The following is a 13,056-nucleotide window of genomic DNA, read 5'->3' as shown; positions in this document are numbered from 1 at the left end:
AGTCAGAACAGAATTAACGCACATGAATTTTGGCTTCTTATTCCAAAGAAAATAACCCAAGGACTAAAATATATTTCTGGTAATCTGTGTTACTTAAGAGAGTGATTTGATTTGATTTGATGTTCTTTTCCTTGAAAGCCTTTTCATACCAAAAAACAATCTCCATAAATTCTGGGGAAAAAAAAAACAACATGAAAAATGATCCAAGTTTAGTGTTCAATAGGTACACTTGAAGATGACAGCACAGGAGTCTTTGAGTTCATTCTCTCTTTCTCAATGAAAGAGTTTGTTTTCACATATGAACTAAGAGCCGGAGTTGAAGTGAGCAGAAGGAAAGGATAAAAAACAGTAAAAAGGGGAACTAAAGGAAACTATCTTTACCTACTATGTTCAGCGTTTCCATTATTGTAGCCTCATTGGTACGTTTATAATTGTGGTGTTATCAAAGTTCAAATAGATCGAAACAATATCTTAGAAAATATTGCCTACCTCTTTTAAAGGAATCAAGTATCTTCCCCCCTTGAGTCCCAAGTGACAGGTAAGCTCCAGTAAGGCAGCCCTGACTATTTTGTTGACTCTCCAAGGAGTTCTTGGCTCCTTTTACATTCTGTGTTTTCTCTCTTCAAGTCCAGGGAAGCACTGTGGCAGCAATGTGCCATTCAGATCACTCACGCCATCCAATACGTGGTGGAGTTTGCTAAGCGGATAACAGGCTTCATGGAACTCTGTCAAAATGATCAGATTCTACTTCTGAAGTCAGGTGAACAAGTGAAGATGCACGGGGGAGAGGGGACACCTATTTTAGACCGGGATACGATGGAGCCTTAGCTCTCTATTGGTTCTAGAAAATCCTCCTTCCAACATCCAGCACATTTTTACCACCCACGATGTCAGCCAACTCCCAAAGAAAGCTCTCAGTAATAAAAATGCCCTGGTACTCATTCAGCTCTCCTTTGAAGTCAAATACAATTTTGCTTATTGGAAGTGGAGCTATTAATTGCGGAGGTCGAGATACCCAGCTTGACAGGCAGTGCAAGTAATTAGCGTGTCAAGGTGGCTGAATTGCTGAGCTGGCTTTAAAACCTAGTACTTGCCTTCTGTGGGGAAAGAAAAAAATCCAGGACAGCTGAGCTCTGCCTCTGTGGTCATTTCCAATCATTTTAATGATGATAGCCTGCAGCCAGTATACAACAGGAGAAATTCCACTGTGCTCTAATCTTTCCCTCCCCCTTCTCTCACACATACTCTGGCAAACACACAGCCACTTAGAAGTAGCTCAGGAAAGTCTGCAATATGACTGACTTTGCAGATTGTCTTACCCAAACAAGAAAAATTTACTAGTCTTTCTTAAGCCCCTTTCAAAATAGAGAATAAGAACCACTGTAGCGTTAATGTTCATCTTAGCAGTCCTGGGCTGTGGTAATAATAATAACATACTTTTATATGTATAATAAAATGCATTTATATGTTTATGTTTACCCATGGCATCTCATTTAATGTTGTGAGATTGGTATCTTAATTTCCATCTTATAGAGAAAAAGGCAAAGATTCATAAAAGTGAAGGGTCCTATTCAGTTTTTCAAAGCCATTAGGTGGCAAAACGGGCATTTGAACCTGGTCCAAGTATAGGGATAATTCTTCGTTGCTGCTGCTTGTTTACCAGATGATGCAAATTAATGTAAACCTTGACTCAAGCACTAACTTGATGTATCAGTTATCCGTTATTGTGTTAAAAAAAAAAAAGTTAGCCCCGAAACTTATTCAACAATAATCATTTATTTTGCTCTCAAATCTACAATTTGGGCAGGACCTAGCAGGGATGGTTCATCTGTGCTTCATATGGTGTCTGCTTAGGCAATTCAACTGGGGGCCTGAGTATCTGTTTTCAGATTGGCTCAATCACATGGCTGCCAAGTTGTACTGGTTGACAGCTTGGGTTCAGGCAAGGCTCTGGGCTGGGGGCCTCAGTTCATGTCCATGTAATCCTCTGCACAGACTGCTTGGACTTCCTCACAGCATAGTTGCTAGCTTCCAAGAGCTAGCATTCCAAGAGAATAAGGCAGAAGTGCATAGCATTTTTCTGACTTAGCCTCAGAAACCACAATGTTACCTCTACCATACTCTCTTAGTCAAGGCAGTCATGAAGGCCCACTTGAGTTCAAGGGTTGGAGGACATAGATTCCACTTCTTGATAGGGAGTGGCAAGGTTCTGGAAAAAAAAAAAAAAAAGCATGTGAGATGGGAGATATTTTTGTGGCCATCTTTGAAAAATAAAATCTGTCACATTTGTTACGTAATTTTGAGCTAATCACTTCATCTCTCTAGGTGGCAGGTTCCTCATTCATAAAATAAGGAGGCGGGCTAGAAACAATGATTTCCAAATTTGAAATTGCATCAGCAGCACCAGAGGAGCTTATGGCCTGTGGAATCAGAATCTCCTGGAGGGAAAGGCCAATTCCATGCATTTCCTACTGTCTCAGATATAACCAGTCCCTGGAACCATTGGTCATATGATCTTTAACATGTCTGCCTACTGTAAAAATATTGACTCTGGTGTAAAATGCAAGACACTTAACCTCTTTAAGCTTCTTGTAACTCACCTGTAAAATGGGGCCAATAAAACTTACCTGAAATGGTTATTGCGGGGAGCAAGTATGATAAACGTAAGGTGACTAGGAGACTGCCTGGCACAGTGTAGATACTCAATAGGCACAATATCAAAACTCAATAAATGATACCTATTACTTTTTGTGTCAGAAATGCATTGCTTCAGTTAATATTACAAATCTCCTCCTATGTGTAAGCCCCTGTGCTAGATAATCTACCCTTGGGAAAGCAAAGAGAAATCAGCAGAGCAAAGAAAATAAAACACAGACATAAATATAAAGTGATGATATAATAAAGACACCAAAGATATGGCCAAATCATCAGGATGATGTTTGATGCTCTCATGCACATTTGTGGTTTCTGATTCTGGCAACAGTAATCCTGCAGAATGTCAATGAATGCTATGAGAGAAAAACAAAGGCAGTAAACTACTCCATTCAATAAATACTTTTTAGCACCTACTATGTGCCAGGAAGAGCCTGGTGACGCAGTAGTTAAGAGCCTCACTGTTAACCAAAAGGTCAGCAGTTCGAATCCACCAGCCTCTCCTTGGAAACCCTACGGGGCAGTTCTACTCTGTCCTCTAGGGTTGCTGAGTCAGAATTGACTCGACGGCAGTGGGGGGGATGTGCCAGGAACTTTCTACATCCTGGAGATACAAGAGTGAACAAAATATCCACAACTGCCCATGGATTCAGACAAGGTTCCTGCCTTCATTTACAGCCAACTCGGAGAAATGCTAAATTCATCAAGGTTGAACAAGCTCCTTCATGCCAGGACTTGGCAGAGCCTTTGCTCTGCAAATGTTGATTATAACTCTCTGGAGAGAGGTTTTACCAAAACATGTTTGACCAAGAAATTCTCATTTCAAAGAGCATCACATGCAAACGGTGCCCCAAGAAACACACTGAAAAAGTCTCTACCCTAAGTCACCGTGTGCTGAGATATGCATGGACTATGTTAAAAACTCCACGTGACAGTTGAAGCCGAGAACAAATTTTCCCAACAGAAAAACTTCTTCAAAAGTTAACAAGCTAGACTTGCCCTGCTACAGCATTTCTTTTTGGGCCATTTATCATCAATTGCGTATTCAGGAATTGATACTCATTTTAATATTAGTCAAAAAATAGAAAGATTTGCTTCTAAAATAAATGTTATATCTTGTCTCTGCAGTAGCCACCTTTGAAACGTTATCTTATTTTTAATTCCTCAAATAAGCATCCAGGGGGCTTTATTTCTAATATAGTTATTTTTTACCTGGGAAAGAATCTTGAGGAGTTTCTGTATGTGTGTGTATTTTAAAGTTCCCAAAATCTCTTGACCTGTGTGCTGTAATAACCTCTTTATGCTGTATAAAGTTTTTTTTATTTTGGTTTTTACTCCTAGGTTGCTTGGAAGTCGTTTTAGTGAGAATGTGCCGTGCCTTCAACCCACTAAACAACACTGTTCTGTTTGAAGGGAAATATGGAGGAATGCAGATGTTCAAAGCCTTAGGTAAGTTTCCTTTTGATGGTGACTGTTTTATGAGCTAACATCAGTTTCTCCACTTAGATCAGCAAAGATAAATGAAATGCCTTGATTCTTTCTTGTGAACTAAAAAAAAAAGTTGGCGTAGAATCAATTCTGACTCATGGCGACCCCATATGTGGCAAAGTAGAACTGTACTCCATAAGGCTTTCAAGGCTGTAACCATTTCGCCAGGCCTTTCTTCTGAGGCACCTCCAACCTTTAGGTTTGTAGTTGAGTGCTTAACCACTTGCACCACCAGGGACTCCTCATGTGAACTCCCCACCCCCTATTGCCATTGAGTCGATTCCGACCCATAGCGACCCTGTAGGACAGAGTAGAACTGCCCCATAGGGTTTTCGAGGAGTGGCTGGTGGATTCTAACTGCTGACCTTTTGGTTAGCTGCCATATCTCTTAACCACTGTGCCACCAGGCTCCAATTCCAACTCATAGCGACCCTGTAAGACAGAGTAGTACTGTCCCATAGGGTTTCCAAGGAGTGATTGGTGGATTTGAACTGCCGACCTTTTAGTTAGAAGCCCAGCTCTTAACCACTGCAGCACCAGGGCTCCCATGTGAACTAGTATCTCATTATTCAGTAAGATTGGATTACATCAGCCTGCAGTGTTTCTTTTAACTCTCCTAATCTTACAATTGTGTCTCCTAATATGAAAGACAGAAGAGATGCATGGAACCTATTGAGACTGTTATTGTCATTGTTGTTAGTTGCCATTGAGTCGATCCTGACTCATTTTGACCCCCAGGCCTCATTCAGAAATAAATGAAAATTGCTTCTAAAAGAGCTAGGATAGGTCATTTTTGTAGAATCAACTTTTCTTTTACCTTCTAGTTTATTGCTTTACAAAGTATATTATGTAGACCACTGGTGGTCCATGGGTGACCTCTTGAGTTCCTTCTGTGAATTACTAATCACTAGTTACAGTGCTTAATTAAATGAGGGGCTCATTGCAGGAGGGTAATGACTTTTCCCCTGGTAATTCATGAAGTTCTGCGGTACAGATAGAGTCGGCACTGACCCGGCCAAAATGATTTACAGATCATTCTTGATGAAGGGCAAGATTCCTTGTGCATTTGGAAGTCTTGTATATCATTGCCACCCAGTCATCAGTGCCGGCACACGGATAAGGAGAACACTAGCAAAGATGGCCTGATGCCAGGAAAGGTTCTGCCGATCGATAGTGCCATTTGTTCTATATCCTGCCCACAGACGCCAAAGAAGGCCACTGCCCTTTCACCTATTGTTCTGTTGGTTGATACAGTAGCCAACCCCAAGTCCATCGGGGCTGGCGATGTTTCCTTTCTGCAGCTGATACACATCCATGCCATCTCCAAGGATAGATTTTCAAGAAAAGAGGAAAAGGCTTGGCAAGCAACTTCGGTATATTTCCAGCTTCATAAAATAAACATTTACCAGGGATCAGTGTAGGGGTGAAGCATGATTTTACCAAAGTGCACCATGACTAAGCAACTTACCTGCAAGTCATTTGTTAGAACATAAAAATAAACAAGCCCTAGTACCTCAATCAAATTTCCAGGGAAGTTATCAAATTGAAAAGTACCCCATCTCCATTCTGTAAGAAGTTTCTAAACAGCTTGGTGTGGAGCACCTAGACACCCAACGTTGCTAGGTTCAGTGCCACTAAGACTGACAGCCCTCGCCCTTTTATGTAATATTTTAGATTTTCTGTGAATGATAGCTGTATTCCAAAGGATCCCCCAGATCACTTTTTAAGTTTTTTTTTTTAGTTGGAAATAACTTCAAATTTATAGAGTTAAGATTGAGGTTATGCATTCCCAGTCAGAAATTACACTGGGAGGTATACTATGTCCATTTGTTTCTCAGTGGTAATGTTAATTTTGATTAGCTGGTCAAGATGTTGTCCAATTTCTTCACTCTATAATTATTGTCAAGAAGCTGTCGTGGCACAGTTGTTAAGTGCTCAGCTGCTAACCGAAAAGGTTGGTGGTTCGATTCCACCAGCCACTTTGTGGGAAAAAGATGTGGCAATCTGCTTCTGTAAAGATTGCAGCCTTGGAAGCCCTGTGGACAGTTCTGCTCTGTCCTATAGGGCCACTATGAGTCGGAATTGATTTGATGGGCAACCGGTTACAGGATAATTACTTTCAAATCACTTTTTATGTATACCAAAAAAAAAAAAACAGTTGCCATTGAGTCATTCCAACTCATGGCAACCCCATGTGTGTCAGAGTAGAACTGTGCTCCACAGTGTTTTTAATGGCTTATTTTTCAGAAGTACATTGCCAGACCTTTCTTCTGAGGAACCTCTAGGTGGACTTGAACTGCCAGCCTTTCAGTTAGCACCAGATGGAAACCATCTGCACAACCCAGGGACTCTTTTTTTATGTATAGAAACTTAGAAGTATTCGTTCTAGTTGTTTAGTATGCAAAACCTCGAATAACTTCTTGATTATGCGAAGTTTCTTAGTGCTGCCCCATTCCATTTAAGAATTTTCATTTAAGTTTCTTTCTTTCTTTATAGGTTCTGATGACCTAGTGAATGAAGCATTTGACTTTGCAAAGAATTTATGTTCCTTGCAGCTGACCGAGGAGGAGATTGCTTTGTTCTCATCTGCTGTTCTGATATCTCCAGGTAGGGAGATCTGACCCTTACCTTTTTTCCTTTTAAAAAAAAAAAAAAAAACCTGTTTCACTATCTTCGATATTAGCTACACTGACCTAAGCCAATGTGTTCAGGAGAAACTTTAAAAGAACCAAATTTTTCTTTAGCAATCTTATGGTATTTTGGATAATGCAAAGGAAAGTAGCTTCAAATTAATTGCTATGACCAATTTTGTCCCAAAAGTAAGAGTTGAGCATGTGGTAGGGATCATTCCAGATTCAGAGAAGTAGAAGTTGTTCCTTAACAGATAAATGGAAACAGATAGTGCCCTAAGTTACAGTTAAGTTCTATTTTAACTTTAAGGGTAAAGGACATAGAAAAAAATGTAAATAGAATGAGGCTTAGTAGAAATATACCCAAATGAAAGATCCAGCATAGGAACTAAAATAAAGAAAAGATATATTTTCTCCTCTTTAAATACTTCTTTTGTTGGCTTTTCTACCCAAATTAGTGTTACTGTGCTTGTCTCAGGCAAATGACAGTGCCTCTTCTTTTAGCAAAATTGTGATTATTGTTGTTAATTGCCATGGAGTCAATTCCAACTCATGGAACACCCTGTGTGCAGAGTAGAACTGCTCCATAGGGTTTTCAAGGCTGTGACCTTTCAGAAGCAGATCACCAGGCCTGTCTTCTGAGGCACCTCTGGGGTGGGTTCAAACCACTAACCTTTTGGCTAGTAGTTGAGCACTTAACTGATTGTGCCACCTAAGATTAGGAGCTTTAAAAAGTGAAGACAACAGAGGGGAGAATGGCTCCTACTAAAGACGGCCTGATGGAAGAGGAAGGATCTAAGACTTGGAAGTAGACATTTCTTGTATCAGCTCTGTTACCATTGATCTGTGTGACCTTCAGCACATGACCTCTTGGAGCCTTGGTTTCCTCATCTGTAAAATAATAACTAAGACCTTTTCTAGCTCTAAAATGGCATAAATACCAAAAACCTTTTCAAAGAAATTAAGGCGTGACAATGTTTATTAAAAAACAAACCCATTACCCTCAAGTCAGTTCCAGCTCATGTCGACCCCACGTGTGTCAGAGTAGAACTGCTCTGTAGGGCTTTCTGGGCTGTAATCTTTACAGAAGCAAATTACCGGGCCTTTCTTCCACTGTGCTGAGGGCTGGGTTCAAACCACTCCCCTTTAGGGTAGTAATCCAACACAAACTCTTTACATCACCCAAAGACCTTATGGCATAAAATACCAATACCTTTTCAAAGAAATTAAGGTGTGATAATGTTTATGGGTCAAACAAAACTGTAGAAATTGAAATATTTTTTAAAGTACATGCCAGCTTGCTATGTGTAGAATCCTGATAAAAACGTGGCTCACTGTTCAACCAGAAAGAGAATTCAAGAGTCATTAACTCCGTTGTCTGTTCAGTTAGATTTGGGGTCGGTGAATAGTAATGTCATTCACAACTCTATGTATGAAAGAAAGACATATTCCTACCTAATTCTTATGGTCAAGAAGCTCATTCCTTCTGTAACTCATTAGTCTCTAGAGACTAGATCTCTTTTCTTATACCTTATTTTTCAGTGACATGTTATTCTAGCCATTTCTACCAGTAATCCCAGTCTCTACACTTTTTATCACTTAGACTTTATTATTCATAATGTGATTCTTCACAGTTTATAAGGTTTTTTGTTTTTGTTTTTGCTTCCTTTTTTATCACTGTATTAAAAATGGAAATTAGTTATCACTTAGAATGTCATTACTAACAATTTCTTTTATGGTTCTGTCTAAGATCAAGCTGTCTCTTTGGGCATTTTTTTTTTTTTTTCTTTCCTTCTTCTTTTTTCTTTTTACCCTTAAGTTTCCCAGGCTTGTAAACACAAAGAAGTAACTAGAAATATGTATTTCTGATAGCAAGCACGTGCCAAATAATTTTTCTCCCACCATCTTCTCATTGCATTTGATTGTTTCTATTGAGTGTGGTTCAATAAAGGACTAGTGCTGAGCCTGTGAGTTTATGGATGAGGAAGGTAGCTCACTGTGGTTCCTGCCTGCTCTTCTTTGGGTACATTCATGGCAAGTCAATAGATTCCTAGAAGCAAATATTTAAGACATGATATATCAAACCTGATTTATCATAACTCAGACCCAGAGAACTTAGAGGTCTCTGAACGATCGGTGAAGATGGGATGCCACAGAAAGAAAGCAAGCCTTCTCTTTATGAGTTACAAATCAGGTGAGATGTTTAGGCTCCTTCTCGAAGGGACTTGCTACAGCCATCATATTATGCTGTGTTTGGAAGCATGAGATCTGGCCTGCTAGATCTAGTGGGGGATCTTCCAATCCTGGTAGCTGCCCCACACTCATAGGCTTCAGCAACTCCAAAGACCTTGTTTGGCTCCCTGGCCTAGTGCCATATTCAAAAAGAGAAGAAAGACAGATTTCCAGCCTTTGTAGGTTCTATCTTGTGCCAGGCCCCAAACTTCCCTGAGGTTCTTGCCATAATAGCCACTGTGTATTCAGCTCCAGATAGCTTAGGGAAGGGAGAGGGAGGGAAACTTAATTTATTCTGATTGACAATTGTCACTGAAGGCTTTTGTGCTCACTTACGTAAGAGTTTGCTTACCTGTTGGCTTGACTTGTCCTTGCCCTGTCTAGGATTACAGAATCGAGTTTCTCACCTGATCTGAACTGTGTTCAGGAGGATCATGCCCAAGTTCTTTTCCATGAGTATTTGTTCAGCATTTGGAGATTCTAGGTGTCTCTTCATTGGGGGTCTGACCTAAGGCATGGATGTTGGGCTGCATTTTGTCACCATGGTGTACAAAGCCTCTAGGAAGACAAGAAGAAAGTAGAGAAAGAAGGAGGGAGGGGGAAAGGGAGGAAGGGAGGGAGGGAAGAAGGAAGGAAGGAATTCCCCTATCCACCATTTAAAAATCCAATATAGAAAAAATAGGCCTCCGGAGTAAAGTTTTGAAAATGATTTGTATTAATGCTATATAAATTGTAAGATAGCATTGGCTTCATATCTGGTGAGAAAATAAGCTCAGAAAGGGAAGGGGGATCCTGACTATCAAAAATATTCCTGTATAATCAATATTCTTCACAGGTGAAGAAATTCATTTTATTCAAATCATTTGCTTCCACTTTGAAAGGAAACCTAGACATATATCTAGAGTAAGAGATATAAATTTCCATAGACAATAAGAAACATGAAGAAATTTGTTTAAACCTACGTGTCTAACTCCATCCTAATTTTCTGGGTCAGTGTTTTGCGTGTTGTCAAAGCTTCCTTTAGAAGCAATTTAGAACTAATCATACGAAATGGGTCTAAAACTCAGCATTTATATTTGTAGATGAACTAATGCAAAGCTTATGCTGCCTCCCCTTCTAATCCATTCCTTTTCCTTTGTCAGACCGAGCCTGGCTGATAGAACCAAGGAAGGTCCAGAAGCTTCAGGAAAAAATTTATTTTGCACTTCAACATGTGATTCAAAAGAATCACCTGGATGATGAAACGTTGGCAAAGGTAGGTCCTCAGATCACAGACCCACTGTCACTGAAAGATAAAGCAGTGAGCAGAAATGGCCTAGTTATAAAGCAAGGGAAATTTCTCAGCAAGAGCAATTTTGGAAAGTTAGCAAAAGCTGCATAAATTTTGGGGTGTACATTTTTAAAAGGCGACTAGTAGATTGTAATAAATTGAGTGGAGGATGACTAGAGAAGGATGATATTGACAGATCTGATCTCAAGGCATAGGAAGACATATGAAAAGAGCTGAGGGTGTTTCATCTGAAGAAGAAAAACTTGAACCAATGAAGCAGGAAACAAGGAAAGAAGTGTTCAGAATCATATGTGAAGAAAGAGAAGACTTTGTGTTACTTCAGGAATCACACCTGGGCAGAAGTTAGGACTGGGTAGATTTTTACTCAAAGTAAGGAAGAACTATCAAATGATGAGAATTGTGGAACAAAGGGATAGACTACTGTGTGAAGGAGTGAGCTCCCTGTCACTGGTCATATTCAAGTAGACACTGTGTGGTCTCCTCTCTGGTATGTTATAAAAGGGAGTCCTATCTAGGGTGGAAGACTAGATGGAATAATTTGCAAATCTGTCTTCAACTCTAATGTCTTCATGCAAGATTTCTAAAAATAAGTTTAAAAGACCAGCCCTAGAGTTCTTTCAAAATGGTGAACTATTCCAGAGGCAAAATGCAGGCAGCATGCCATCAATTTCTTGATTGGATTTAATTCAGAATGATGATCTTAAAGAAGAGCACAGAGAAAAGTTGTTTATCAAAGTGAAATAATCACAAAAGGAAGAAGTCATTTTCTAAAGGTTGATATTCAGCATTTTTTTTAGTTCTTATCATTGATTTCTTAAAAACTGGAATTTTTCAGAAGGCCAGAATTATTTTAGGTCTTAAACTAGCTTTGATTTCTTAAGATCTGGAATTTTTTAAGAGGGTAAGAAACTAGGAAATGGAGCTTATTCTTGGTTCAAGATGATAGGAATCCTACTCTTTGTATTTTTATCATTAAAACCCTCCCACTCTGCCCTTGAAGTTCTTTATTTTAAAAAAAGTGGGGAGAAGGTAGAGGCTCTCTATTTGGAGACATCATCCAATTTTACTTTTACATACAAAGTACTGCTATAAAAAACTTCCGTGAGTTAAATATACTGCTTCATTATGGTAACATTTTGTTAAAATGAACGCATCACTAGGAAGAACATTTCCACACTGTAGAGTGGGTTCTCTTTGGTGTAACTTTTCACGTATTCTCTATGTGGTCAAGCACAAATCAGCTGATCTCTGCACCTCAGTTTCCTCCCAGTCAAGAGCAAAACTTCAAAATGCTTTCAGATTCACCGGGCAGAAAGAACAGTACTGTGAATGTATGTATGGGTCTCTACAGTTCCCCAGTTGCCGACTCCCGACTCATGGCAACCCCATGTGTGTCAGAGTATAACTGTAATCCACAAAGTTTTCAATGGCTGATTTTTTGGAAGTAGATTGCCAGGCCTTTCTTCCATGGCACCTCTGGGTGGACTCAAACCTCTAACCTTGCAGTTAGGAGAGAGCACTCTACAGTTCCTCTTAGGTTGTTGGGTGGTGCAAACAGTTTGTCCTCAGCTACTAACCTAACAGTTGGCAGTTTGAACTCACCCAGCAGTGCCACAGAAGAAAGGTCTGGTGATTTGCGTCCATAAAGGTAACAGCCAAGAAGACCTCATGGAGAAGTTCTACTGTGTAACACATGGTGTCCCCATGAGTCGGAATTAACTCATGCAGCAACAGGTTTGGGTTTTGGGTTTCTTATTGTTTTCAGTCGTTCCCCAGTAGCATATATGCTTCAATCCATTCACTTAACTAATGTGAAAGGATGCTTCTGCACCTGGGCTCTTCTCAAGATGTTAGTCAAGATACTTACCACCCTAAAATTAAGCTCTTTATAAAATTCAGAATTACACAAAAATTGTTCCTATTCTGCTTGGGAGGGAGGGAGTGTCTGCTTATCAAAAACAGCTGGTCTCCTCATTTATAAATGATTACCACTTGTTGCTCTTGTACAGCTGTGTCATGAGATTCGAATGGGATATGTTGTTGTTGGTGTTGGGTGCCATTGGGTCAGTTCCAACATGTAGTGACCCGTGTGCAACAGAACGAAACACTGCCCAGTGCTGTGACATCCTCACAATCCTTGCTATGTTTGAGCCCATTGTTACGGCTTCTGTGTCAGTCCTACTCATTCGGGGTCTTCCTCTTTTTTGATGACCCTCTGCTTTACCAAGCATGATGTCTTTCTCCAGGAACTGGTCCCTCTTGATAACATGTCCAAAGTACGTGAGATGAGGTCTCAGCATCTTCACTTCTAAGGAGCATTCTGGCTGTACTTCTTCCAAGGCAGATTTGTTCATTCTTCTGGCAGTCCATGGTATATTCAATATTCATCACAAACACCATAATTCAAATGCATCAATTCTTCTTTGGTCTTCCTTATTCATTCTCCAGCTTTCACATGCATATCAGGCTATTGAAAATACCATGGCTTGAGTCAGGCACGCCTTAGTCCTCAAGATGATATCTTTGCTTTTTAACACTTTAAAGAGGTCTTTTCCAGCAGATTTGTTCAGTTCAATACATTGTTTGATTTCTTGACTGTTGCTTTCATGGGCATTAACTGTGGATCCAAGTAAAATGAAATCCTTGACAACTTCATTATTTTCTCCGTTTATCATGATGTTGCTTATTGGTCCAGTTGTGAGGATTTTTGTTTTCTTTATTTTGAGGTGTAATCCATACTGAAGGCTGTGATCTTTGATCTTC

At 39.8% G+C, this 13,056-nt stretch overlaps 1 protein-coding gene across 2 annotated transcripts in view; it reads left to right on the top strand.

The window, feature by feature from the left end:
- Positions 1 to 13,056, top strand: part of RORB (RAR related orphan receptor B) — a 200,042-nt gene that overhangs the window by 173,472 nt on the left and 13,514 nt on the right. For both annotated transcript variants that reach the window (XM_004383290.2, XM_023737747.1), the window contains exons 6-9: positions 628 to 760; positions 3,994 to 4,101; positions 6,637 to 6,747; positions 10,145 to 10,257. In XM_004383290.2, coding sequence (XP_004383347.1) covers positions 628 to 760; positions 3,994 to 4,101; positions 6,637 to 6,747; positions 10,145 to 10,257 — 465 coding nt within the window. The remainder of the gene's footprint in view (positions 1 to 627; positions 761 to 3,993; positions 4,102 to 6,636; positions 6,748 to 10,144; positions 10,258 to 13,056) is intronic.

The sequence above is a fragment of the Trichechus manatus genome, unplaced genomic scaffold (assembly GCF_000243295.1).
Source record: "Trichechus manatus latirostris isolate Lorelei unplaced genomic scaffold, TriManLat1.0 scaffold00107, whole genome shotgun sequence".
NCBI lineage: Eukaryota > Metazoa > Chordata > Mammalia > Sirenia > Trichechidae > Trichechus > Trichechus manatus.
Note: the sequence above shows the minus strand (reverse complement) of the source record. Positions and strands in the feature narration are given on the sequence as shown.